Source organism: Neovison vison, chromosome 14, assembly GCF_020171115.1.
Source record: "Neovison vison isolate M4711 chromosome 14, ASM_NN_V1, whole genome shotgun sequence".
Lineage (NCBI taxonomy): Eukaryota > Metazoa > Chordata > Mammalia > Carnivora > Mustelidae > Neogale > Neogale vison.
In genome coordinates this window covers 7590486-7616491 of record NC_058104.1, presented here as the reverse complement: position 1 = coordinate 7616491, position 26006 = coordinate 7590486, and the positions used below count along the sequence as shown (strand labels likewise).

Below are 26006 nucleotides of genomic sequence, written 5' to 3'. Positions count from 1 at the left end.
AGGCCACCGGGCAGCATCCCTGAGCTGGGGAGACTAAGCCAAAGGGACCAGACCCCGGGCATGGTTCATACCGTCAGAGTCAGGACCAGCCTTCACCGTCACCATCACAGAAGCCACTGCATGTGGGTTCCGACCCCGGAGTTCCAAGCTGAGACCCCTCCCAGGCGTCATTGGCTTGTCACCAGAGAGCCATCCTGAGCATGGACCCTGCTGGCCCAGCAGGGCTCGGTCCCCGAGGGGCCGAGGGCACACCTCACAGAAACAAGAATTTCCACACACATAGGGGAGGACACATTCTTTTATAAAATATTTATTCTAAAAAAATCACACTGTACAAATTTAGATAGAACATTCTCAATGCTCGTATTTATAAAAATCTGAACAGAACAGACTGGAGTGAACAGACAAACTTTGTGGCTGTTTCCTTTTTAAATTAGGAAGGAAAAGTGTTTTTCCAGGTACGATGATAGCAGACGTTCCGCAGGCGCCCGACACGCAGCCGGTGAGAGGCGGACTGGTCCCCGGGCCGCTTCCCGAGCGCACTCTCCCCGCAGACGTCGCTTCCACCCGCGTGGGCAAGGCCGCCTCAGGGGCCGCCGGAGGCCCTGCTGAGCCGCGTCGGCCGCTCCGGAAGATCCCCGAGCCGGTTCCGTACAGCAGAAAAGTTTGTGCTTCGAGAAAAGCCAGCACGATGTGTTCATAATTTCCTGTTTCTCTAACAAAGTGGGTTTTCTGTACACTTGTTACAAAGGTCTGTACAAAAGGACAAAGCTCCCGGGAGGTGTCGCTTCTGAGTTAAAAATGGACAATGCGGAACTGTCTCCTGTGGCTCAAGCTGTACATTCACACAGAGGGAGGAACACAGTAAAAAAGAAAGAATTCACAAATTCCAGACCGGGGAAGCCTGGTTTCGTAAAAGGAGCGGCAGAAGCTCAGATGCTTCCGCTCTGCTCTGGCTGGAGGCCCGGCCCCCGTCCCGGGCGGGTGGCGCCCCCGCCCCCCAGCTCCATGTCCCGCTCCCACACTCGAGCTGTCGGGAGGGGTGGGGGACGGGGGCGGCAGCCCGGCGACGCCGCGGACCTCGCAGCTGGAGCGGGGACAGGCAGACCGAAGCGAGTGGCCGGCGGGCACGGGGCAGAGAGGCGCGTCAGGATCCTGGCGAGCTCACAGCCACGGGTGCCAGGCGGGGTCCATGCGACACAGGTTGTCCAGGCTGTTGGCGGCGGCCACCAGCGTGTTCACTTTGCTCTCCCCGCCTTCAAACTGGGCCAGGTTGTGCAGGCGGGTCATGATGGCAGTGACCGCCTTCTGCACCAGGGAGACCAGCTGCTGGCTGTCCATGTTCTCGGGCTGCCCCGCAGCCGAGAGCGGAGAGGAGGTGTCCTCCTGCGTTTTTTTGTGCCAAGCGATGATCTCGTCCCGAAGCACCGTTTTCAGGATGCCATCCACCTGCGCCGAGAGAGAAGGAAACGGCGCTAGTTTAACCGCGAGCAATGCGGAGGGGCGGCTTCCTAACAGGGCTGGGCCCGACCACGGCAGGAGCCACGGTGCCCGGGGCCTCGCCAATGTGCCAGGGAAGCCGCCTGGGGTCGAGCGGTGGCCAAGAGGCCCAGCACTTTGATCTGGTCTGAGCAGGGCACACGTGTCCCACGGCACCTGCTACTGCCACACCACTTCCTGGAGCCAAACGTCTGTGTCACTCACTCCATGCGACCCGTCGGGGCCTATTCCCAGCGCTGCAGCCAACAGTGAACAGGAGAGAAACACCAAAAACAGCCCTTTGCCCTTAGGGGGCTTTGGTCCTAACAAAGAAATGCCCGGCATGCCCTGCGGTGATGGGCACGTGCAGGGAACGGCAGGTGAGGCAGCCTCGGAGGGGGTACTTGGCGGGGGGAGGGGCGGGTGACGAAGTCACATTTGGGCTGAGAGAGGAAGGAATCAAGGACGAGACGCATGTGGCTGTCACACGACCCCAGCTCAGACTCGGGGCTCCAGCCCCAGCTCCACCACTCCTCACCTGGGTGACTCTGAAGTTACTTAGCCCTCTGTGCCTCAGTTTCCCCATTTACATACAAGGCATAGTAATAGAGCCTCCCAAACATGTTTTTTAGAAGATTCCCATACAGAATGGTCTACATTTTAGCCAACTTAAAGGCATTCTCTACATTTAGGCTGTTAGGAAATTGGAGTCCAAAGTTTGGAAACAGCCCCGAGCCCTCCGCAGCTACACTGCGCGGTCTACACAAAGAGCAGCGCATGGTGTTATACAAGTTGTAACAGGCCTTTGAGATGGGGGAGCCTTCTTTGCTCTTCTTAAAGTTTTGAAATAGATGCCATTCTAAGACCTGCCCAATCACGGTTTCCAGAAGTGTAACATTTCTATCTACCTGAGGACTTCCTATTTCAAGCCTTACGCCACTCGCTGCATCAGAGCACAGACGGCTCCTCACGGAGAAATCCCAGGGCTATTTTTACTCCTGTTATACTCATGCTCTCCCCAAAAAGCACTCGCCCCTGATGGACATGGGCAACCGAGAACGGAAAACCAGAAGACGTGTGTAACGTAAAGTCTGTGTTCACAGTTAAGCATTTAGCTCATCAGTTTAAAACCGTTCTGAGTCTGCACTTTGGGAAAGCAACTGGTATCTGAAGGCCTCTCAAGGCACAAACTGCTCATCAGTAGAAAAAAAGGAGGAAAAAAAAAAGGTACAAACGGTTCTAGTTAGAAGAAAAATAACCTGCATTCAGTCCCCAGCTGCAAGGAATTACTCCAGTGGCCAAGACAGGCTGGGACTTGCATACGAGAACTGGATTTGAACCCCGGCCAGCCCTCCCCAGTGGTGTGAGCTCCGACAGTCGCTCGCCTTCCCTGCCCTTGCTCCCTGTCCATACGACCGCCCAGAGCAGCTGCTGAGAAGCCACCACGGCAACCAAAGGAGCCGCTGTCCTGTCACCATGTCCCTGTGACAGAGCCGCCCCACAGCTTTCTGTGGCCGACACCATCCATCACGTCTCCCACCACTGGGTCTCAGGGTGTGCCTTGCCCGTCACAGTCCTTCAGGCCCTGTAGCCACGCGCAAGTCAGACAGGTGCCTGCAGACAATTTCGCCCTTTTATTCTTAGGTGATCTCTACACCCGGGGCGGGGCTCGAACTCGCCACCGGAGATCAAGGGTCACACTCTACTCACGGAGCCAGCAGGCGCCCCTCTTCTGCACTTTTGTAGCAGAAAGCATTACAAAAATGTAGAATGGAAGACAGCTACGAAACCAAGTAAACACAGCTGCTGAGCAGCACTAATAGCTGAGAAAGTCATCCAACAGAGGCTTCTAATTTCTCTGTCTAAAACTGCTCCCTCAACATCCTCCATGCTATTAGATAGCAAAAATTTTGAAACGCTTTTAAGAACCCTGAATTGCGTGGCAATAGCAAGCCTTCTCCTTCCTTACCAGCAGATCGGCAGCCTGTAAGGCTGCAGTGGCTCGGTGGCCCTGTGTGTGCTGTGTGGCCTACCTTGAAGTTGGGTTGGGCGAAGCAGCGAGCGACAGCGATCATAGAGGCCGTCAACGGGCCGGAGACGCCGATGGTGGTCAGAAATTCGGAAATGTTGGGGGTGAGGCGAAAAGGGACAGGCCGGTTGGCATCTAAGTCTCCAGTGGCATCGTTTATATCAAATCGGAAGTAGGCCACATTCAGCTTGCCGGTGTCCTAAACCCCGGAAGGAGACAGTCTCAGAACCCCCGCAGCACAGCGCCCACATGAAAGGACAGGCCCTGCCCAGCAACCCCCAATTACCTGCGCAATCTGTAACATCTCGGGGTTGAGTCGATTTAAATGCAAGACGAATTCTGCAAAGCCAATCAGTGCGAGCTGGATGGTGAACATCTTCCGGAAGGTCCAGTAGTCCGTGGCGTTGGGGAACGTGTGCAGAGCCCACTCTTTGAGCATGCTGCGTGGGACCATGTTACTCTGAACTTCTTTGAGGATGTCTCGAAGGACCTGAAATGGTAGATCACTCCACCATAGCTTCCCTCGACTTGTTTTCTCTAAAGGAGAACTCTCAAATTGTATTTTTGTACTTACTTGGCACCAACAGTGTGACTTCTGTTGACACACATACATACATGATGTCATTCAACTACACACAGGGATGTCAGTTTCCCTCTCGGGCTCATGTCGTAAGCTTAGAGCAATAGAGCCACCTGAGTACAAGCGTTAGCGGCATGACACCTGTCTTACCAAAATTTAGGTAAAACCCAAATACTGCACCTTGTTAACTACAGAATATGCTGGAACAGTTAACAAAAAGAACAAATGAATAATTGGATACTGACACTTCATACCTGAGACTACTAAAGACAGAAGTGCCCTAAACTGCAGGAGTCTGTTTCTCAAGGCAGAGCAGATGTTACACAGCACTTCACACTGAATTCTGTGGACGCCACAAAACTTTACTAGAGTTAATTTAGTTCTTGTTAGACCAAATGGTAAGGGCACAACGTCTGTTCTGGGCTAAGTTCTACCCATGGGCTTTCAGTAGCTACTAGAATGCAGGCCCTAAGCAACCAAGAACCACACAGACCATCAAGAATACTAGCACAAATCATAAAAAACAAACTAAATAACAAACAAAACCCCACACGTTTATATAAACTTTGGAAAATTTTTTAAATTCTGGAAATTAAAGGCTTACAACCATCTGAGTAGCTTTTACTCAAGAAAGAGAGGGTGAATCCTAGTGACAGAGAGCTTTGGAACAGTATAATTATACTATTCCCATCCCCTTTTCTCCACTTTCACGTTCGCCTTGAAAACCAACAGCTTTGCACCCACGGCAACTGGAGAAACCAGCAGCCTAAACAGCCACTGCAGTGGCTGAATGGGTTCAGTGAGCCCCCAAAACCTCATCTCCAGAGAACTATCACTCTTCGTCTCGTCTGGCCTTCCTGAAAAAAGCCCCATTCGTTGGGCTTGTCTGGCTGAACTCAAGAGTTCAGTCAGTGAGGAGTATCCATTTCAACTGAAGGGCATTTGCTGAAAGCAATCTGTGACAACGGTTTAACACCGCAGATGCCCGAGACAGTGATACCAGCTGCAGCACAAAAGACTTCGGCAAACAAGAGGAAGAGCTAGGGAATGAGATGACCACACGAGACTTTGAAAAGCTTCAGTATATTCCTGAGAAACCTCAGAAAGTCCTATGCTCTCACGGGCGGTGACTATATAAACAGAAGTGCAAGCTAAGGCAGAGATGTAAATTATTTGGACATGTTGAAGGCATCTCTCCCCTTTCCCCGACACAAAGAGGCCCTCAAAAACGGGGAAGACTTACTGCTTAAAGGCATGTGAGAAAATCTCTGTGAAATCATTGCCTAGCTGAGCAGAGATTTCCATGACTGCACATGACAAAAACACTTTTGCTAAGTAGTCCAGGAAAGTTACTAAACAAACAGCAACAATAACAAGCCTTGGGAAAAGGATCTGATTTCTAGAGCTGTCACCTATTATTAGAAATACCAGTTTTTCAACAAAAAAATCATGAGGAAAGTGAAAAGAGCAGGAAAACACGACCAATACACAGCAAATAAAGTGAAGTCCTTGTATCCAGAATATAATAAGAATTCTTAGAATAATAAAAAAAAATCATATAATTTAAAAATGAGCAAAGGACTTGAATAGACAGTTCTCCAAACAAAATATGCAAATAGGCAATTAGCAACTGAAAAGCTAAGCTGATCAACATCACTTGTTATCAACCAAAATGAATGAGGACGACTCTAACCAAAAAGACAGGATAATAACTACTGGCAAGAACGCAGAAGAAAAGATAACCTTTATACACTGTAATCACCTGGGAGAATAGTTTGGCAGTTCATGTAATTTCAAACAAAACTGACCATGTGACCTGACCCATCCATTCTACTGAGGCGTATGTCCAAGAGAAATGAAAACATACATCCACACAAAAACATACACGAATGTTCATAGTCCTTAGCACTGGCTTGAAGTCAAAAAGTATAAATAATCAAGGGCGCCTGGGTGGCTCAGTGGGTTAAAGCCTCTGCCTTCGACTCAAGTCATGATCCCAGGGTCCTGGGATCCAGCCTCACATCAGACTCTCTGCTCAGCAGGGAGCCTGCCTCTCTGCCTACTTGTGATCTCTGCGTGCCAAATAAAATCTTAAAAAGTAAAAATAATCAAAAAGTCTGCCAACTGACAAAGAGATAAACTAAACATGGTATTAGTCACACAAGGGAATATGAAGGAATAAAAAGGAACAAACCACTGATACATGCCACAAAAAAGCACATACTGTCGATTCCCTTCATATGATAATGAAGAACCAGCATATTCACGGTCTGCGTGAGACTGAAAGATTCGTGGTTTCCAGTGTTCGGGGCAGAGAGGAACAGGGAGTGAGAGTAACGGGTATGAGGCTTCTTTTGTGGGTGATGAACTGTTTGTTTTTTTTTTTCTCCTTGAAAAGGAAGCTCCATAATCCGACGCAGGCTCCACGCTCAGGATGGGGGGCGGGGGGCTCGATCTCTCAACACTGAGGTCAGGACCTGAGCCAAAAATCAAGAGCTGGATATTTAACCAACTGAGCCATCCAGGGACCCCTGAACTGTACATTTTAAAGGGTGAATTTTCTGGCAGGTAAATGATACCTCAATAAAGGTATTGTAAAAACCAAAGGATGAAGCAGAGTTAGTAAGGTAACAAGCCAGGTGCAAAGAATAAGAAGGGCCCATAACACTGGATTGTTTTGTACCGTTGCCAGCACCTCGAGCTGGCCGGCAGGACCCCACTCCGTCTCTAGGCTGAACCGACAGTCACCCTCATCAGTCACACAGCTGGTTATAAAACACTAGGGGACCCTCATGTCAGCAAACATTTGCAAATGGATATCATCAGTTTCCACACCAAAGGCAAATGCAGCCTTTAAGGATACAATCCATTCTTCTCCCACAAACACCCCAGGACTGTCCTTGGTCCACAGAGTGACCAGGCAGTGGCCTGTGAACTGATGAAGCCCGGATGTCAATTCCCAAGGGAGGCCACAAGCTCTGTCCGTGGAGGTCAGTGAAGACAGATGGATTCTGCACGGAGGCAGGAGGCTGCACCGGACCCCGCAGGCCCTTTGTGCCCTGAGCACTGCCAGGGTGGCTGAGGCGAGCACCCCGTGGGCTCCATCTTGCTAAAAACAAAGTCTCCCATGCCCCAGACTAACCAAAGTGCTGACAGGAGGGTTCCCCGGTGTTTTTTCAACAGCCGTGTGACTAACGAGGGTGACGGGTGATCCACATAGAGACCCTGTGGGGTCCTGCTGGGCCCGCTAGACCTGGACAGGCGGAGGCCAGCTCATAGCTTCTGGCTCCTTGGTATGGCTCCTAGAAGCCGGGAGGCCCTCTCAGGAGGCACAGGAAGGACCACAGTGGCATCTGGGGAACAGGCCAGGAAAGCCGCCTCTTGGTGATGACCCCAGTCCCGTGCAAGACCTCCTCATCCAGACTCCACGCCTCCCGGGCTTTCCGCCACGGGCAGGAATCTGTAGGCGGGGAGGGCCCTTCATCCACCCGGTGAGGCCAGAGCCGTCCAGGCTCCTGCAGTTGGCACCGTGCTCCCTCCCGAGGGAGTATCCCCTCCCGACACAGCTGGGCCGACGTGTTTCGGCGCTCGCCCCTTTCTGTATTTTAGGAACCATTCACAGTACGGAGACCGTATGTCACCTAATTCCCCGCAACCAACCAGAGGAATGTGAACATGAAGGGATACACAGCCTCGCGTCCCTTAGATGAAGTCTGGCTGCCAAGTGAGTTTGCCGTCAAGTTACTCTGCAGCAAATGGCATTGCATTAGGGCCCCCGGTCATCTCTTTTCTACCACCTCACACGGCCAAGGAGGAAAAGGTACCTCTCGGCTGCCCAGGAGGCCGCAGACAGACCCTGGGCTCCCGTTCGGTACCTGGTGGCTGGCTTGGGTCCCGCGGGCCTGCACGGTGGCCAGTCTGTCGTAGTACCGGGAGATGGGGTTGTCGTGCTCGATGCCCTTCTTGGCACAGCGCTGCTTGTAGATCTCCACGAGGGAGAGAGAGGAGGGGTTGTCCTCCACGAGGCGCATCTGTGGGGACACCGCCACCACTCGTGGAACTGGGGAGAAAGGAGGAAAGGAAATGGGAGCAGACCGAGAACACGCCCGGGCAGTGCCCGACTCCGCTTCCGGGGACGTCCCAGGAGCAGCTCACTCAGCCCCTTGGTGAGCAGAGAAGGGGGTCAGGACCGGAAATCACACACTGTGTCCTAACTCCGCGCCCGGCACATGAAGCCCGGTGCCCTGGCGGAACCTGAGCTGCCACCACCTTGTGAAGAAGACACAGGTGAACGGAAATTCTTTAGGAAGCAATCTTCAAAAATACAAACTAGGGACTCTACCAACAATTCACTCTTTCGAGGCCCTCCCTCGCCGGCTTCCATCAGGAGAGTTCCACCCTCCCACTCGCCCCAGGCGCCCGTCCAGTGCGGCTTCGTTAACCGCTCCTCCGGGGTCCGGACGGCTGGCCCCAACTAGGACACCCCAGCCCTGCTCTGTGTTCCGGGGTTCAGCTACAGGAAGCTCCCGGGGCGAGTCTGCTCACTCCACCCGGTTACTCCGGGGAGCTGCAGTGAGAGTGGGGCGCACCCGGGACCCCGACGACCCCTCGCACTGGAGAGGCCGCTGATGAAGCAGTTCTCCTCCTGTGGTGACAATCTCCACTGGGACGGTCCCCAACCAGAAAGCGCCGGGCGTGCCCGCCCCAGGGGCCAGACAGCCGCACTCACTCCCCAAGTCTGTCTTCCCATTGATGCGATCTCGGAACCGGTCACTGGACTTCTGTGAACTTGTTTTTTCATCCGTAAATGAGAGTATAGTACCTACCCCATAGGGCTGCTGGCACATTAAATAATACTTTAAAGATACTAGATCAAGGTAATATTACTAAGAATCTAATTTTTTTAAGTAAGCTCTATGCCCAACTGGGGCTTGAACTCCTGACTCTAAGAGTCATGTGCCCTACTGACTAAGCCAGCCAGGCTTCCCTTAAGACATTTTTTTGGAGAATATTTTGTAGAGAGTGGAGAAATCTCCAGAGGACAGCAAAAAAGGCCTCAGAATCAAGCTTGTCCAGTGTGGGGTCACAGCAGCCGCCGCGCGGGTGTTGCTGAACAGTCCAGAGGAGGCCATGACCCGGTGCTGGCACCAGCCTGTCCCCAGGCCCCTGTGACTGCTGGCACCCGCACTGGGTTTCAGTGTGGTGTGTACACACACACACACACACACACACGCTTCAGCCCAGCGTGAACGCGGCCTAACATCAATGAAAGCATGATCGGCACTGCCAAAGCTTCAATCTATTGAGAGATTCCTGTGAGGGGCGCCTGGGCAGCTCAGTTGGTTAAATCTCTGCCTTCGGCTCAGGTCATGATCCCAGGGTGCTGGGGTTGAGCCCCGCATCTGGCTCTCTGTTCAGCGGGGAGCCTGCTTCTCCCTCTGTCTCTGCCTCTCCCCCCTGCTTCTGCTGTGTCTCTATATCTCTCTCAATGAATAAACTAAAAAAAAAAAAAAAAAACACTTAAAAAAGAAAAGTTCCACTGTGACTCGAAGGCCCCTATGAACTGTCGTTTGATGCTGACAAAGAGTCTATTTCTTTGGAAAAAGCAAAGAACCATCTATTTTACCCCCAGACGAGACCCACACTATAGAGCACGTTACGTACATGTTAACAAGCATGTGGTTTTCTACAGACTCGTTTCTGCGATCTACTTCTTATTTCAGGGATACTGAACTTAAGGGTAAGGGATTTTGAGTCAAAATGGGTTGGATTCTTAGTGGTCAGAAAGCAGCTCTATCCGGGACCAGGTAACACGCACTGCAACGGGCTCCTAGCCTCAAGGATGAGACGCTGCAATGTTCTCACTGGTTCTCTTCTGGGATGACAGGTCACCTCTGGCCCCGTTAGAGACAGAAACGGGTCACTGATGAATGACCCACAAGTTGGTATGAAGAGACCTTACTCAGAGGCTGCCGGTCACCACGTGACCAAGACTTCTGCGGCCTTCTCGACCCCCTTGTGCTGCACTTCCCACTGGAAAGGCACGCTCTGGCCGTGGCCACGCGGTGCCATGTGCGCTCCAGGAGTCCTCAGAGATGACCCACAAACGCACTCAGAACATGGCCTGCGCTCGGCCCCCACTTCACCAGCACACGGCCGGATTCCCGGGCAGGGAGGCACAGTAGTGGGCACAGACATGGCACCCCCTTCTCTAAACCAATACTCATCAGACACTCATCTTGCACTGAGAGGCCTAAACGCCGGGGAGCAGCTTATCCTGGGAGCGGGGCCCTCCTTCCAGAACCTTCTGTGTGGGGCACGCTTCATGGCATTCTCCGCTCCTGAGGGCGGCACACATGCAAACCCGCAAAGGCCAAGGGGAGCGGCCGCGACCCCAAAGTGCACCTCTCATACCTGTGAAAAACAGGTGCCTCTTCGTGGTTTCCTTCCTCTTCTCCAGACAGGGGTTCAGCAGGCGGAGCAGTTGCAGCACGCGCTCCTCCCGCCGCGACTCGGTCAGGCAGGCATCGTTCATGACGAGGTACGGGTAGATCTTGCCGTTGTGGCCGCGGATGTAGAGCCTCCGGGCCGCGGTGTTGTGCTTCTGCACGATCTCCACCCTGGGCATAAACCTACCCAAGCGGGCACAAGGTGAAACCCCGGCTCCCCGAGCCCCCAAATGCCAGTCCCTTTGAGAAGAAAAGGAAACTTTACACGAACGACATCTGGAAACAGACTCCCGCAGGCACAGTTGTCACTCCGGTAAGGTGTAAGCGGTGTGACACTCTTACGACATGGGGGGACGACCCCTCAGCAGAGGGAAAAGGCAGGAAGAGGACACAGTAGCTTTAAAACATTCAGCCACCGGGTCCTGCCTCAGGAGCTGCTGAGGCTCTGATTGGCTCTGAGGACCCAGCTGCAGAGCTGGGGGGGGGTCCTGAACATGGGGAGCAGGACAGGCAGGCCCAGGACAGTCAGGCATGGGGGCTGTGGGGAGCAGTGCCCTGGGAATAAGAAGGAGTAAGCGTGAGGACTGCTGGCCCTCGCCGTCACCTCCCTCCCGTGGACCAGGGAGCAGGGTCTGGCCAGAAGGGGAGTCACATCTGAAGGGCCAGGAAACCCGATTCTGAATGCAAGAGAAAGCAGACTTCTGGGTCTGCATGTGACCATTTGTTACAGAACTTCTGACATTTACCATAAGACAGAACGTCTACTCTAATACAGTTTTATAAATGTCCAGTTCTGTTTTGAATATCGAGCTTTAGGGGTGACTTTCTATTCTGTTCAGTTCCATGGGGATTCAGAAAAAGTTCTTTTAAAACCAAGAGAAACACACACTTGACTCAAGACATTTCACCCATCAGCGAGGCCAGACCCTTTAAGTGCCTGATTCCTGAAATCCCAGAACAATCTCCCATTCTCCCCTTACAGGGGGGCAAGGAGAGCACAGGGGAGGGTCAACAAGTCCAGATCACCGCGCGAGGTCTGCCCCGAGGCCCATCCCATGGCGGGGCTGCCCGTGGTCCCATGCGTCAGTGACCACCGCCACGCTGGACACACTCACCGAGCAATCTTGATGTAATAATGGGTCGGCTTGGGCATCAAAAACTCCCCTGGAATTTCTACTTCAGCTGTCTGTGCCGAGAAATTGCTCAAAAACCGGCACTTTTCTTCTATGAGGAAGAACTTTGGAAGCTGCTTGGTTTTAGCCTCCAGGATTTTGATCCACTTTTTCAACTTGGAAATAAGATTATGAAGCTTCATGGATCCCGGAACACTGAAGTCAAAATCTTCAAAATAAAACAAAAACAGTTTCAATCATCTGGGCTATCTGTGAATTCACTACAAAAGCATGCTCAAAAGCCTCCCAGGTAGGAAAGAGGCATATTTTATTGTACGTCTAACCCAGATCCAAGAAGATCTTCAGTCCCCATTGCTCTTAAGTGTGAGTCGCAGCCTGAGCGACTTCTCTACTGACCCTGGGACGAGAGGGAAGGGACGAAGTGCCAAGAGGAAGCCTCGCCCCCCGTCACCACAGGCCCTACATGGGCCTCCGAGGGGCACAGGAGCCCACCGGCCAGCCTTGAAGGTCACCGCCTTCTGCCCACCCGCAGCCCCGCCGGACAGCAAGCGTCACACTGGGGAACCACGGCCCTGTGCCAAAAGACAACACTGCAAGTAACCTGAGGCTAAAGGAGAAAAAAAAAAACCCAGTCCAGGCGAATACTAAATTATAAATCAGTTCATCAGAAGAACTTAAGGCAAGAAACTGACATGACAAAAACGCAAAACGTGTACTTTTCATTTAAGCAACTGAAATACCCCTGATTGCTGTATATCTCAGATTTTTCTAAAACTCGGCATTAAAAGGTCAATTAAACCGAAAAACCCTTCTTTAAAAAAGTGCCAATTCCACACAGACAAGCACCAAGGGTGGAAGAGGCTCTGATTACTCAAACTTGCCAGAACCCAAAGGTCAGGATGAGCCCAACCGTCTCGGTCACAATGGGAGCCACCATACTCCGCGGACAAGGACTGGGATCTAAGACGCGGCAGGGGCCCTTCGCACGCAAGCGGATGGGCTCCCAGGGGCCTCGTGTGGAAGCTCTCCCACAGTCAGGCTGTTCGAGGGAGCCTGGTACAGACTCCCTCCCCCTCCACCATCCTCACTGCCTTCTCCCCACTACCCCCACCGGGGCCACAGCAGGCTGGGCTGGGGCCAAATGCAAAGAAGGTAAGTGGGGTCAGCAACGTGCCTGCGGAGCCAGGACCCAGAAGAGGCCCATCAACACCTACACAGGGGCCCGGGAGGGCCGTGGCCATCCGAACGCCCAGAAGCGCCGCCCCGCCAGCAAGGCGCTCCCATGGCCATCAGCGCAGACACCCGTGTGAGCCCTCTGGCCACACCGCTTCTGCCCTGAATCCCTAACTCCTGGCCACCACGGACCCATTCTCCGCCTCTGTCCTGAGATTAGTTTACAGACGTTTCCTGAGTGCGGGCCATGCACTAGGTGTCCTTTCGAGGCAGGCTTTTTGCACTCAGCACAATGTGAGGTTCGTCCAAGTTGCTGCACCAGTGGCTAGCTCCACTTTATTTTTCTCCTGTGAGCACAGCTGTGGCTCGCTCTGCTCATCCATTCTCTCAGTTTGGCACTTCCGCAAATCAAAGGGCTGCGACGTTCGTGTACAAGTTCCTGCATATTAGTCAGTCCTCATTCCCTGTGGTTACGGTGATGTACAGTCTTTTAACTTTTCCTCCACCTCCTTACTGGGGTGGGTGTTAGCAGCCAACACAGGCGATGGGGCCCAAGAACGGAGATGGGGTAACTCTCCTCCTCTGTGTGGACGAGAACGTGGCACTGAAACACAGAGCTGGTCCTTCCTGGGAAAGGAGGACCAGAGGGGCTGCATACGAAACGCCCATGCTGGGGCGCCTGGGTGGCTCAGTGGGTTAAAGCCTCTGCCTTCGGCTCAGGTCATGATCCCAGCATCCTGGGATCGAGCCCCACGTCGGGCTCTCTGCTCAGTGGGGAGCCTGCTTCTTCCTCTCTCTGCCTGCCTCCCTGCCTACTTGTGATCTCTCTGTCAAATAAATAAATAAAATCTTTAAAAAAAAAGAAACGCCCATGCTTGGAAGGTCAGAGCCTCAGAGTGGTCTTCCTCCAAGTTTCAGGTTTTGTATTTTTCTTATTAAAATCCGAACAACTTGTCTCACTCTGAATTCTCTATTTCAGACTTCATCCGATTTAATAAGTGGACATTTTAAGATTAAAAACACATGGAGTATCATTTCCCTTGAGTAAAATAGGATAGTTTCCGTAAAATTCATCTCAGACTCTTCCTTCGTCAGGGAATACGACCGACCACATTGTGGGAGCGTCACAAAGAAAAAAATCAAAGACGACGGAAGTGCTTCAGTGGAAAAGGTGCGAGGGGCTCCTATTTTATTGTTGCAAGAGCATCTTCTTCAAGGTGGGGTGCACTGGGGGAAGCCCCTCGACCTTAAAGGGAGTTCAGCATCACCTTTAACGACCCACTCACAGCACAAGGGGAGAAAATGCGGGGCCCTGGGGCTGCCTGGAAGGACGGCAGGACACGCCTGATCTACAGAGATCAAAAGAAAGTCACGGCTACACAGCACAGATCCTAGCTGTGTTCTCTGCATTGTAAATTCTTGAAAGATATTTTAAATAACTAGCAGTGTGAACCATTATTCTATGGTTTAGTGTCTCTGTGAAGAAAGAATGTTCTGGAAACAGTTCTAAAAGCTGTAATTAAACGAGAATGTTTCTATTTGCTGGATTACTGAGCAGACAAATCTTGTTTCCCATGGTGGTAACTCGGGGGTTGACACTCAACACAAAGGCCTGCAGAAGTTGCCCAGGTGGCTAGAGAGACGCTCTGAGGCCTGGGGATCACTGGGCTCCCATGTCAGAGGATGGGCAGGTCATCGGGGTGGCTGTGGGACACAGTCGGTCAGCCTGTGTGTGCACGCGCTGCGGGAACCAGGGCCCATCTGGCAGGTGAAGACTGAGGCCAAAAGGGACTGGATTCGTCGCCACCGATCAGACGAACCCTGAGGCCAAAGGTTCTCGCTCTTGGGCGTCTCGAAAAATGCACGAACCCAAACCAGGGGTCAGTAATGATGATACGATTTCCTTGTATCATTTCTGTCACCTGAATCCACTACTGGTTTGAATTCTACTGGTCACCTTACGCCCTGTACCTTTGTGCCCAACTCACCTCCTGCCATTCAGTTTTCCCACAAAAACCAAGGGGAGGGAGGGACAGGAGAGGGTGGGTTCAGCCTGAAACCCTCCTCTTCTGAACACCCTCCGACCCCTCACGCAGAGCCTGGCTCCCACCTCCACCCGTCACTGGAGAGAAGGCTGTGCGGCCTCGGGCTGTGGAGAGTTACGGCGACCTCATGATCAGAATCCACATTTTAGTACATGTGCTGCCGAAGCGAGCACCAGAGTCCACATTTTAAAAACCCCAGTAAGCTCAGCCATGTCCGTGCTCGTGAAAACCAAGAAATAACAACTAGCTGATAGTTAAAGACAGAGGAAGAATGGCAAGTGGAACCTTCTCTAGGTACAGGGAGGGACTCACCAGTTGTGAACTGTCCTTTCAGCTTCTGGAAGACAGGGTCCTGGGCGGTGGCCTGCGCCCGCCTGGCTAGAGACTCGGAGGCCGCGCTGGAGAACATGGTCGAAACGTTGGACACGTTCTCCAGGCCCACCCCGAACGTGCTCACCAACTTCTTGACGAAATTTAGAGTATGGGGCGTAATTTTGGCATCTGACACAGCTCCACTTTTCTCAAACGCAACAGAGTAACATTTCGCCAGACCCTGCTGGAGCTGCCTGAGAACCTGGTGGAGAGAAACCCAGATGCGTCGCTCGGCAGCTCTCAAGGCCAGCAGCCAAGCGACTGCCGAGCATCCGCCCAGCACGTCCCCTCCCCTGCCTCACAGGAGGTGTCAAATCAGCGAGAACCGCACAGAGCCAACCTGTGCCCACCCTCTGTGCGCGCTGCCCTGTCAGCGGTGTTTTTAACCATAAGGACCAAGTGTCCTGAATGTTAAAACAAAACAAAAAAAATCCTCCACTTTCTTGGGCATACACCTACCCTGATGATTAACCACAGGAAAAACCTTCTATGCAGACAGCTTTGAAGTTACTGCTGCGTGTCCGCACGTGCGCACACACACACACACACGCACACGGTAACAGTAATAACAAGGGGGCCTCTTGGCCAACGAGACAAACACCAAGATACCAGTCATCAGCTTATACGAACACCATTCAGGAGAGGGTCTGGCTGCTGAAAGTACATGGAAAAACGGACTTCACTTCTGGAGTTACCTATGCCACAGCCGCCTGCCCCCCACCCCCAGCTGCCACCCGCCCCCCATGGCTGCTGCTGGCTAACTGGTCTCAGATGTGAGCACAGTAAGCAGGGTAAGGCCAGGACTGGCTTTCCGGATCTCATCATCTTCTTCAGGCGTACCCCGCGTCAGGTGTTCGAGGCTGTGTTCATACGCAGACATCTGCTACCCGCCCACTCCGCTGTCCAGTTTGACAACACAGAACCCAGACATGACCAGGCAGCGAATCTGAAGGACAACAGCCCACAGCACGCGGACGACAGCTCCCCGCACGTACCTCTTCGTGCCAGTTCTCTCTGAACCAGACCATCTGATCGACGATGCCTTCCAGGGAAGACAGAAGGGTTGGGTGGAGCTCTCGCTGCATGTGCATGATTCGGCTGCAGCGCCACATTGGGGCTGTTGCTCTTATGGGCCCTGGATCTGATGCAGAATGGGACTGGTTACCCACTGAACTTGGCTGCTGCTGTCCAGAATCTGAGAGTAACACACACAACGCCAATGTCAGCGCAAAACTGGCCGGATGCGAGAGCTCGGTGCTCTAGAGGACCCATCGGCCAAAGGAACGCTGGTTCCTGCGGGCGTGTTAACACAGCAGAGACCGGTTCCCCAGGGACCCTGGGAGCCGCTCTGGCTGGCTCTAAGGACACGTGCGCTGAGGGGCTGGGCATGCGGAGCGTGACTGCCTACAACCTGGCCTTGGATGTTTCCATGAAAAGCAGAAAGGGTCATGTTGAGAAAGAGAAAAAGAGAGAGTGCGTGCTAGCATGTGTGCACACAAACGGCCGTGTGCTATGTGCTGAACTGAGGTAAGGGGGCATAAGTGTTCACTGTCCTCTAACTTCACCGCAAGGTCAAGCATTTTTTAAATGTTTGGAAAAACTATTTCATGATACATTCCTTACAGATGGCTCAGAAAATCTAGAAGTAATTAATGAGCAGGTCTACATTTGTTCATCTAGGAAAGCCAAATCATGTCTTTTAAAATAGTATTTTTGAAAAATACAGTCCTTTGTGATGTGAGAAATATACCATAGAACCCAAATGCCCATTTCTCTAGCTTTGGCTCACTCAGAATAAACACCTTAATTTGCAAAGGACCCAAACACACATCTAGGTGGACCTGTGAGGCCAGAGCCACGCGGTCTCCCGACCAGCCCCGCTCATCAGCGGCAGTGCCACCACACCCAGGGGATCAGGTCACCTTCTTAGAGAGTCTTTGGCCTCACACCATGAACACCTGGGTGTTAAAAATGGCCTGAAGCAGATGGTGCTTTAATGGTTTACAAGGTACCATGTGTAGCGGGCAACGGATGAAACCATTAAAAGTTACTTCTTACACAGGAGGATTCGGTACAGATCAAAACTCTTCTATTTGAGTGAATCTGGTAAAACTGACATCTATGCTGATTCTTCGACAGCTGAAGATATTATAAACTAAATGACATACATGGTAAGCAACGTTTAGACTCCTTACCAGGATGCATTATTTAAACTTTGTAATTCTTCAGACCTAAACATTTCATGTATTTTTCCTACTCATGGACCAAATCACTCAGGTAAACCAGCACCCTATTAAATCACAACCACAGGGAACCCCTGACTTCCTTCCTAACCTAACCCGAACCTCCCAACCGCACAGTGTCCTCCCACGGGCTAAAGACAGACTGAGGGCAGGCGAGTGTCCACAGCCACCCAGACACGGAGTGCCCAACGGACGGAGCCCTTCACGGTCTGGCCAGCCAGCCCCGCCCAAGACATACCGCTCTTGTAGCGTTCCCGCTGCTCGATTTTCAGGGTCAGGTACAGGGTCCGGATGGGAAAGTAGACCGCCTGGGGATACACGCGTCCAACCTGCTTAGAGACACGGGGCGTAAAGAGCACTGCTCACCACCTGGCTTCTGGAGGACGACGACCTGCGTGGAAAGTAACTGCTGCCACTTGCAAATGGGCTGGGGCCTCCATCAGGACCAAGGAGGCACAGAGTGCACCACAGGGTGCATCCACGAGCCCGGACTGAACAGCAGGTCAAATACCTAGTTCACCTCTGAAAGATCTGAGAAAGATGAACCCGGTGCACTCCCTCAGTTCTGCCCAGGGGACTGTTAATGACAGAGAAACCACACCTGCCTTGGATTCGGCAAACATGAGAAAGACAAAACGCACTGGCCCCCAGATCTTACTCAGGCAAGTAACGGCAAAACTCAAAACAACACTGGTCAGTCTTCATATTGGGCACCACTCACTGGGAACTGGAAACCGACTCTGACTGACAAATAGGTTCGCCAGAAACTTCACGTAACTGCAGGGAGCAGGATGCTGAAGATTTTCTGTTTAAGAAACACCAGTCCTACCAAACTGGGGTTTTACAGCTTCTTCAAGAGGCCTGAACAGCTACTCTGATGTCCCTCAGACCCTTCCAAGTGCATCTATAAAAAGACGACAGGAGTGGGATCGAGCTCGGCCACGGGCTGCTGGGCAGCCGGCGAATGTACAGGGAGAGATGTCTGATGAACGACGATTCTCCGCACAGACCGATTCTACATCCGGCCGATAAACGCCAGGCAAAATGCCAGTACCCAGGGACATCTCTGTAGCCTCTCACAGGGAAAAACAAAAACCATTTCTGGGTACAAGTAAGCTGCACAGGCAGAACGTGGAACGGCACTATCTTAAGTACTTGGCCAGGACGCTCTTCATTCACGAGGAGTCCGTCACGGGACCCTCTAACTTTGTAAGAAGAAATGCCCTCACAGGCAGCGACACAGAACTGTCTCCAAATTCCCACCATCGGGATCCTTCCTGTAACCCTGGGCTGCTCACAGGGAGGGACAACCTGAAACCATCTCAAATCACAGTCATGAAACCCTTCCTCCGGGACCCCAGTGTGTGCACTCCCCCAAACCCAACCCCATCCCCAGGGCACACAACTTTCACCCCCAACAATGGCAGGAGGGGTGAGGGGTGACAGCCGCTATGATTACAAGGACTTCAGCCTGAAGGGCAGTACAAAGTACCAACTGGATATCCGTGTCACTAATTCAGAGGATTCACTAGTAATTTTAAGAGAATACCTGTTTTACTTGCATCTTGTGTGCAACACAGGCAAGGGAAAAAACTGGCATTTTAATACTCTAACAATGTAGTGGATTATTTCGTTCTGAAATAATTATATCTGGATTACTTTGTTCCAATCACTTTTAACTTCGCTTTAGACCAAGTGACATTTAAATGTGTGCGGCTTCCTACACGTGAAATGAAGACCTAATTTTCTCGTGAACGAAGAGACCCTGTTGCTCCCACCTGGCTAATGAGGTTCAGAAGCAGCTTCCCCTCGGAGCCGACTAGGCAGGTGAGCAGCTGCGGGATCCAGGCCAGCCACTGGATGGGCGGCACGCCGATGCAGTACTTGTCCACGGCGTCGGCCAGAGTGTTCTTGTCGTCATCAAAGCTCAGAAGCCACAGCACCTAAGACAGAAGGAAAATCCCAGAGCTGAAGGAAACGGAGGCCCTTCATCAATGACTTTTCCCCAACATTAAAACAGCACACAGCATAGCCTTGCTGGCAATGTGGGGAAGATGTACAAAAGGGCCAACAATATTGCTAAACGAACTGCATAAACCGTAGACGAGACCGCAAACGCGAATACGCCTCTTGCGTGGTAGAGGCATTACCGCCAATCACCAGCGACCAACCTAGTGGCCCAAGGCCCCGTCAACCTTCCAGTTCACACTCATGACTTCCCCACAACAAAATGGACTTGTTAAAAATCTCTGATGAACACCACCCCGGAATGAGGGGGCCACAGGCTGGAGGCTGGGTGCCCACGGATGTCTGAAACAACTACATCGAGGAGGCAAATTCAGAGTCAAATATTTAGGGGGCGTCCCTGTGTCACCACAGCTGGCGTGTTGTTTCTGGAGTCAGCTGCTAACACTAGGTGCTGATGTTCGTTGCACATGTGGACATGAAGGGATTCTAAGAAATCCAAATCTTTAATGGGACAAACCGGAAAAGCAGAACAACTTATTCCTAAGTTTTCTGCAAGGATGAATGATGGGTTTTATGTATGTGTTTCCAGAGACAAGAGAGAGGCAGCAACACTTAAGAAGGCATCTCAGTGTCAGGCAGTCACCTCTGGGCAGGTGCCTCTCAGCCACCAGTCTCGCCCCCTGCGCTGCGCTGGGTGACCTGGGGCCAAGAGCCCAGCAAGTGTGACCGCACCCCGCAGAGCGCGCAGACCCCGGCATGCCGGACACCTTCGACTAGCGCTGCGCCACTCTGGGACTGGGGGCACCTCCCCTTCAGGTGAGGGGGGGAATCCCCAGGTGTGTTCTCCCGTGTGCAGAAAGTTCTCCCGGCAGCCTCCTCGTCGGTCTGCAGCCATCTCTGTCCAGGGTGAGGTCCCAGAGAGAAGGCTGGACCGAGTCCCAGGACCGACGCCAGGCACTGCTTTGCTACTTAAAAAGTCCTGGGGCCCCCAGTACGTCAGGTCTCTCGTTTTCTTAGCTTTCAAATGGAACTGGGACAGATGCCGGGAAGGCTGACGGGAACGGGCCAGGCAGGTGGGAAATCATGTCTCACCCCCAGCACGGATGAGCAAAGAGCTGGCTTCTCGTGCAAACCTGAAGGCTCCCAAACAGCCTCTGGTGGAAATGGGTTCTTCTCGTCTCACCTTGGCTAAGTACTTCCTTGACTTGCTCTCGTTCTGATGCCGGCAGGCGTGCAGGTAGCACGTAATGGCAGACACGCCCAGATGGAGCTGCCGCTCCTTCACGAAGATGTTCTCCAGATAATCGCCCCACATGGCCCAGGCTTTCACCAACACATCATGCATTTGCACGGCTGCAGAAAACGCTTTATTGGCTTCCTCAGATCTGTGAGGAGACAAAAGCAAAATGTATTTTTTTTTGGTGCGCTTCACGTAACGTAAAATCAATCGTTTTTAAAACGAGTAATTCAGTGGCATTTGTATGTTCAAAATGTCCTACAACTGCCACTCTCTCAGGTGCCAAAATGCTGTTGTCATCCCCAAAGAAAACCCCGTAGCACAGAGCAGTCACTCTCCGTCTCGCTGAGCCTCCCGTCCCTGGGGACCAGCAACCTGCCTTCTGGCTCCACAGACTGACCTCATCGGCGTACCTCACAGAAACAGGATCACGTACTGCGTGACCGGTTTTTGAGGTGCCCCCACGCTGCAGCAGGGGTCAGCACGTCACTCCTTTTTGCGTCTCACACTGTTCCCTTGTGGGTCTACACCAGGTTTTTGCTTATCCATTCATTTGGGTTGTTTTGACATTTTGGCTACTGTGGACGGTGCTGCTACAAACATTCATAACCAAGAACCCGCTTGAGCACCTGTTTTCAATTCTTCTGCATACATCCACGTAAGAGTGGAATTCCTGGGTCACACGATAACTCTGTTTAATTTTTTGAGGAACTCACAAACTATTTTCCACAGCGGCTACATCATGTTACTATCCACAAATGACGGTTTTACATCTTCCAACAATATGCAAGACAAAAGACAACTAGATACTCCTACCCCTCGTGATTATAGACGCAAACCAAAGCCAAGTGCATGTGAAAGTATTATACACCATGACCAAGTGGGATTTATCACAGCAACGCAAGGTGGTGGGTCAACACACACACAAAAATCAACCCACGTGCATCACGGCAGCAGAATGAGGAAGAAAAACATGATCCTCTCAGTGGGTGCAGGAAAAGCATCTGATGAAATCCAACACCATTTCATGATAAACACACCCAACTACAGCTGAGGTATGGAAGGAAACTACCTCAACGTAATAAAGGAACAGACAGGAAAAGCCCACAGGTATCATCTTATTCAACAGTGAAGGAGTAAAAGGTTTCCTCTCCAATCAGCAAGAACTTTTCACCACTCCTACTGAACTAACCTCCAGAAGTCCTAGGCAGGAGCAGTTAGTCAAGAAAAAAGGTAAAAGCATCCAGATTGGAAAGAAGACGCAGAACCGTCCCTACTCGCAGATGACATAACTGTATACACAGAAAACCCTACAGAGTACAGACACACAAAACAGAGCAAGTAAACAGTAGGCGAAGTTGAAAATATAAGAATTCAGTTGTATTTCTTTACCTTAGCAATGGAGAATCTGGAAATAAAATTAGGAAAATAACTTATAATAACACCAAAAATTAAGAATACAGGGGCGCCTGGGTGGCTCAGTGGGTTAAAGTCTCTGCCTTCGGCTCAGGTCACGATCCCAGGATCCTGGGATCGAGCCCCACATCAGGCTCTCTGCTCAGCAGGGAGCCTGCTTCCTCCTCTCTCTCTGCCTGCCTCTCTGTCTACTTGTGATCTCTGTCAAATAAATAAATAAAATCTTTTAAAAAAAAATTAAGAATACATTCAGCATAAGAAATGTAAGACTTTTTTAAAAAGATATTTTATTTATTTATTTGAAAGAGAGACCGTAAGAGAGAGCATGAGCGAGGAGAAGGTCAGAGAGAGAAGCAGACTCCCCATGGAGTTGGGACCCTGATGTGGGACTCGATCCCAGGACTCCAGGATCATGACCTGAGCTGAAGGCAGCTGCTTAACCAACTGAGCCACCCAGGCACCGAAGAAATGCAAGACTTGTATGCCAGAAACTGTAACACGTTGTTAAATGAGACAAAGATAAACATCTCATGTCTATGAACTGAAGGTTTAGTATTGTCATGACGGGCAACTCCCCAAATTAACCTTCACGATTCAATGCAATCATCACTCGAACTCCAGCTGCCTCTTTTGCAGAAATGAATAACCTAAACTCACGCGGAATGTCAGGGCTTCCAAACAGCCAAGCCAATCCTGAAAAAGGATCAAGTTGAAGAACGCTTCCCAATTTTCAAACCTTGCTGCGAAGGACAGTGAGTGACACAGTGTGGCCCCAGCACAAGGATGGACTTACATCAGTGGAACAGAGCTGAGTGTCCAGAAATAAACCTTTATTTTTCTGGTCAGCTTTTCCAAAAGGAGGCCACGGCCATTCTCTGGGGAAAGAAGTCTTTTCAAGGACTTACTCCAGGACAGAGTCTACCCACGTGCGAAACAATGTATCTGGACCACCATCTCCTGCCACATATAAAAATTAACTCAAAATGGTGGAAGACCTGACTCTAAGAATTAAACCTCTTCGAAGAAATCGTAGGAGTAAATCTTATGGCCTTGGGTTCGGTGATGGCGTCTCAGCTATGACACCAAAAGCATGAGCTACCTGGGAAAACAGATACACCCGACTTCTAAGTGAGAAGCTTTGTGCGTTAAGGGCATGGCCAACAACGTGAGAAGGCAGCCTGCAGACAGCCTGCAGAGACACAGCCAAACATCTGGGAACTAGAGCCAGATGATAAAAAGCCAAATGACCCACTAAAAAATGGGCAAAATAACCGAACACGTGCTGCCCTGGAGAAGACCCGTACACAGCACAGGAAAGACGTTCAGCATCGCCGGTCATCACGAGATGGCAGTCAAAACCAGTAAGGCCCCCGCTCATCCTCACAAGCACGCTGCAGTCTGAGAAATGGAAGGTGACCCAGGCTGGCAAGGACGCGGAGAAGCTGGAAACCACGGACGGTGCTGGCGGGAATGCACAATGGCGCAGCCACTGTAGAAAACCATCTGGTGGTTTCTTGACCAGAGAAAGAAGTCCCGCAGGACCCAGCAATTTCACCCCTAAGTATATGCCCAAGGCTTCCCCAAAAGCCTGTATGTGAACGTTCACAGCAATGTTACTCACAGGAGTCACATGTGGAAACAGTCCAAATGTTCACTGATTGTTGCCTGGACTGAAACCTACAGACACACCCGGAGTACTTTGCCCTGACACAGCACAGGCAACCCCTGAGAACATTTGCTGAGGGAAAGCAGCCAGGCACAAAAGGCCACAGACTGTAGGATTCCACTCAAAATGCGCAGAAGCAGCCCATCACAGAGACAGAAAGTAGATTAGCGGTTGTCAGAAGACAAAGGAAGGGGAAAACGGAGGGACCACTAACACGTATGTGGTTTCTCTTGGGGATGATGGAAATGTTTCAGAACGAGCAGGCGGTGATGGCTGTACACCATGGATGCCTGAAGCCCACGAACACTTCCAAATGGTGCACCTTAGGTCATGTGAGTTTAAAATATTAAAAAAATATTTAAAAAAGACTTTTTATCTGGACAATAATCAATAATTTAAAATAGGCTAAAAATGCAAGCCTTTTTACTGAAAATATGAAAAGTGGGCTCTACAGTCCCACAGATGGCAAAGAACAGCATCTTTTAAGCCTATCTCATTTCCCACTTTTTATAAAATTTTATCTAATGTTTGTTTCTCTAAAACAGGGTTCTGTGACCTTTTTCTGAATGGGCCAGACAGTAAATGGGTTTAGGCTCTGTGGACTGCACAGTTTCTTGCACAACTACTCAATTCCGCCGTGGGAAAGCAGACAGACACCCCATCCGCGGGGGTGGGTGAGCTCCCAGACCTCATTTACAGAAACCAGACGCTGGCTGGGTTTGGTCTGCGGGCCACAGCGGACTGACCCCCTGCTCTAAAACAGGAATTGTCTCCATAAAAGGAATCCTATCAGCTCTGGTCCAAAATATCACGCTGTGAAAATGGGGAAATGAATCTATGTCACCAGCAGTCCTGTGTTGAAGCAACTCATTTTTTAAAAAAGCATTTTTAAGTATTACCCATCAAACTGGCTTATCTGTCCACTGTAAGTTACTGTCTTCACGGAGACAAGAACATCTCAACTGTCACCCCACACAACAGTCACCCAATCACACTGACTTCCAAGTTATAACTATTTAAATAATCTGACGAATTTTTTCCCTCCTGTATAACATACATACTTGTTGATCTGAGCCAGGAACATTCCCTTCAGTGCATAAAACTCAGCTGTCATCTCTTTTGTGAAGTATTTCAAGTTTGTAGATTCAATCACTTCAAGACCCTGTTTAAAAAAACAAAAGCAGGAAACATTTTCTTGAAATTTCTAGACAACGGTGTCAAAACTGCATTAAAATATTTATCTAGGCACTAAATCCTAAGGTCACTGACAAGTGCACTTGAAGTTGACGGTCGACCTTGTCTTCCGCTAACAGTTCTTGACTGACAAGCGTACGTAAACTGAATCACTGTCACGTTCAGTCCTGGATACCTTAAAGGTACTATTTTTCCCAAAGCTTTCTATGTCTAGTCCATTCCATTGTTTTTATTAATATTTCCCTGAACTTCATCAAAATCTACTTTACATCCTCATACTCCTACACTTTTTCATTTTCTTTTCCTTAAACACGTCAACCAAAGACAGTGTAAAATGCAGACCGTAAAATCTATGTCAAATGTTCAAGTGGTTTCCTTCCCCTTTCTGGTGGTGAAGGGACGGTTTCCCACGAACGACGTTGTGTTTATGGCAAGTTCTCACCCTCCTCTCCTACTCTCTGCACTAGGAGTCCCCACGGGCACCCGCCCTCTGCTGGCCCTCCTTAGCAGAGCGGCGGCCGACGGCTCCCATTCTCACTGTACCTGCATACACTCGTTTTTTCCCATGACTCCAGCCAGCTGGAGGTAGCATTTGACTTGTTGTCGGATCTTCTGGAAGCAATCCACGATAGGCACGGTTGGGATCGTATGAATGCGACTTAGGATGTCCAGCGCTACGTTGACCAGTCCCTGTTTGCGGGCGATCTTCCCGTACTGGATGATTGCTGAGGCAGACGCGTGAACGCCAAGCATGGCATTGTTCGAACTTGGGTCGTGCTGAGAACTATTTTCATAGGCAGTTACAATAGCTAGAGAGCAAAGAAAAGAGCAATCAGGCCATGCCAAACATTTCTCAAAGCATTCCACAAGGCTGAAATAAAAAATGAAAAACACGTACACATGGGCTCATGAAAACAGGAAGCTCGGTGATAAACCCCCATTACTTTCCCTTGGGTTTTACACACGGAAGACACGTGATACGAAAGGAAGAGGTAAATAGCATAGACTATAGAGCTGAGTGT

At 50.9% G+C, this 26006-nt stretch overlaps 1 protein-coding gene across 9 annotated transcripts in view; it reads right to left on the bottom strand.

Moving 5' to 3' along the window:
* Positions 1-294: 294 nt before the first annotated feature.
* Positions 295-26006, bottom strand: part of LOC122895670 (transformation/transcription domain associated protein) — a 112088-nt gene continuing 86376 nt past the window's right edge. For 7 of the 9 annotated variants that reach the window (XM_044233235.1, XM_044233236.1, XM_044233234.1 and 4 more), the window contains 13 exons: positions 25528-25793; positions 24852-24952; positions 20655-20856; positions 19282-19446; positions 17742-17832; positions 16256-16455; positions 15201-15462; positions 11653-11878; positions 10503-10720; positions 7964-8148; positions 3795-3998; positions 3513-3707; positions 295-1449 (listed from right to left, as the gene is read on the bottom strand). In XM_044233235.1, the coding sequence (XP_044089170.1) occupies positions 1165-1449; positions 3513-3707; positions 3795-3998; positions 7964-8148; positions 10503-10720; positions 11653-11878; positions 15201-15462; positions 16256-16455; positions 17742-17832; positions 19282-19446; positions 20655-20856; positions 24852-24952; positions 25528-25793 (2600 nt within the window). In that variant the 3' untranslated portion in view covers positions 295-1164. The remainder of the gene's footprint in view (positions 1450-3512; positions 3708-3794; positions 3999-7963; positions 8149-10502; positions 10721-11652; positions 11879-15200; positions 15463-16255; positions 16456-17741; positions 17833-19281; positions 19447-20654; positions 20857-24851; positions 24953-25527; positions 25794-26006) is intronic. The other 2 variants (XM_044233239.1, XM_044233242.1) reach the window with 1 other exon arrangement.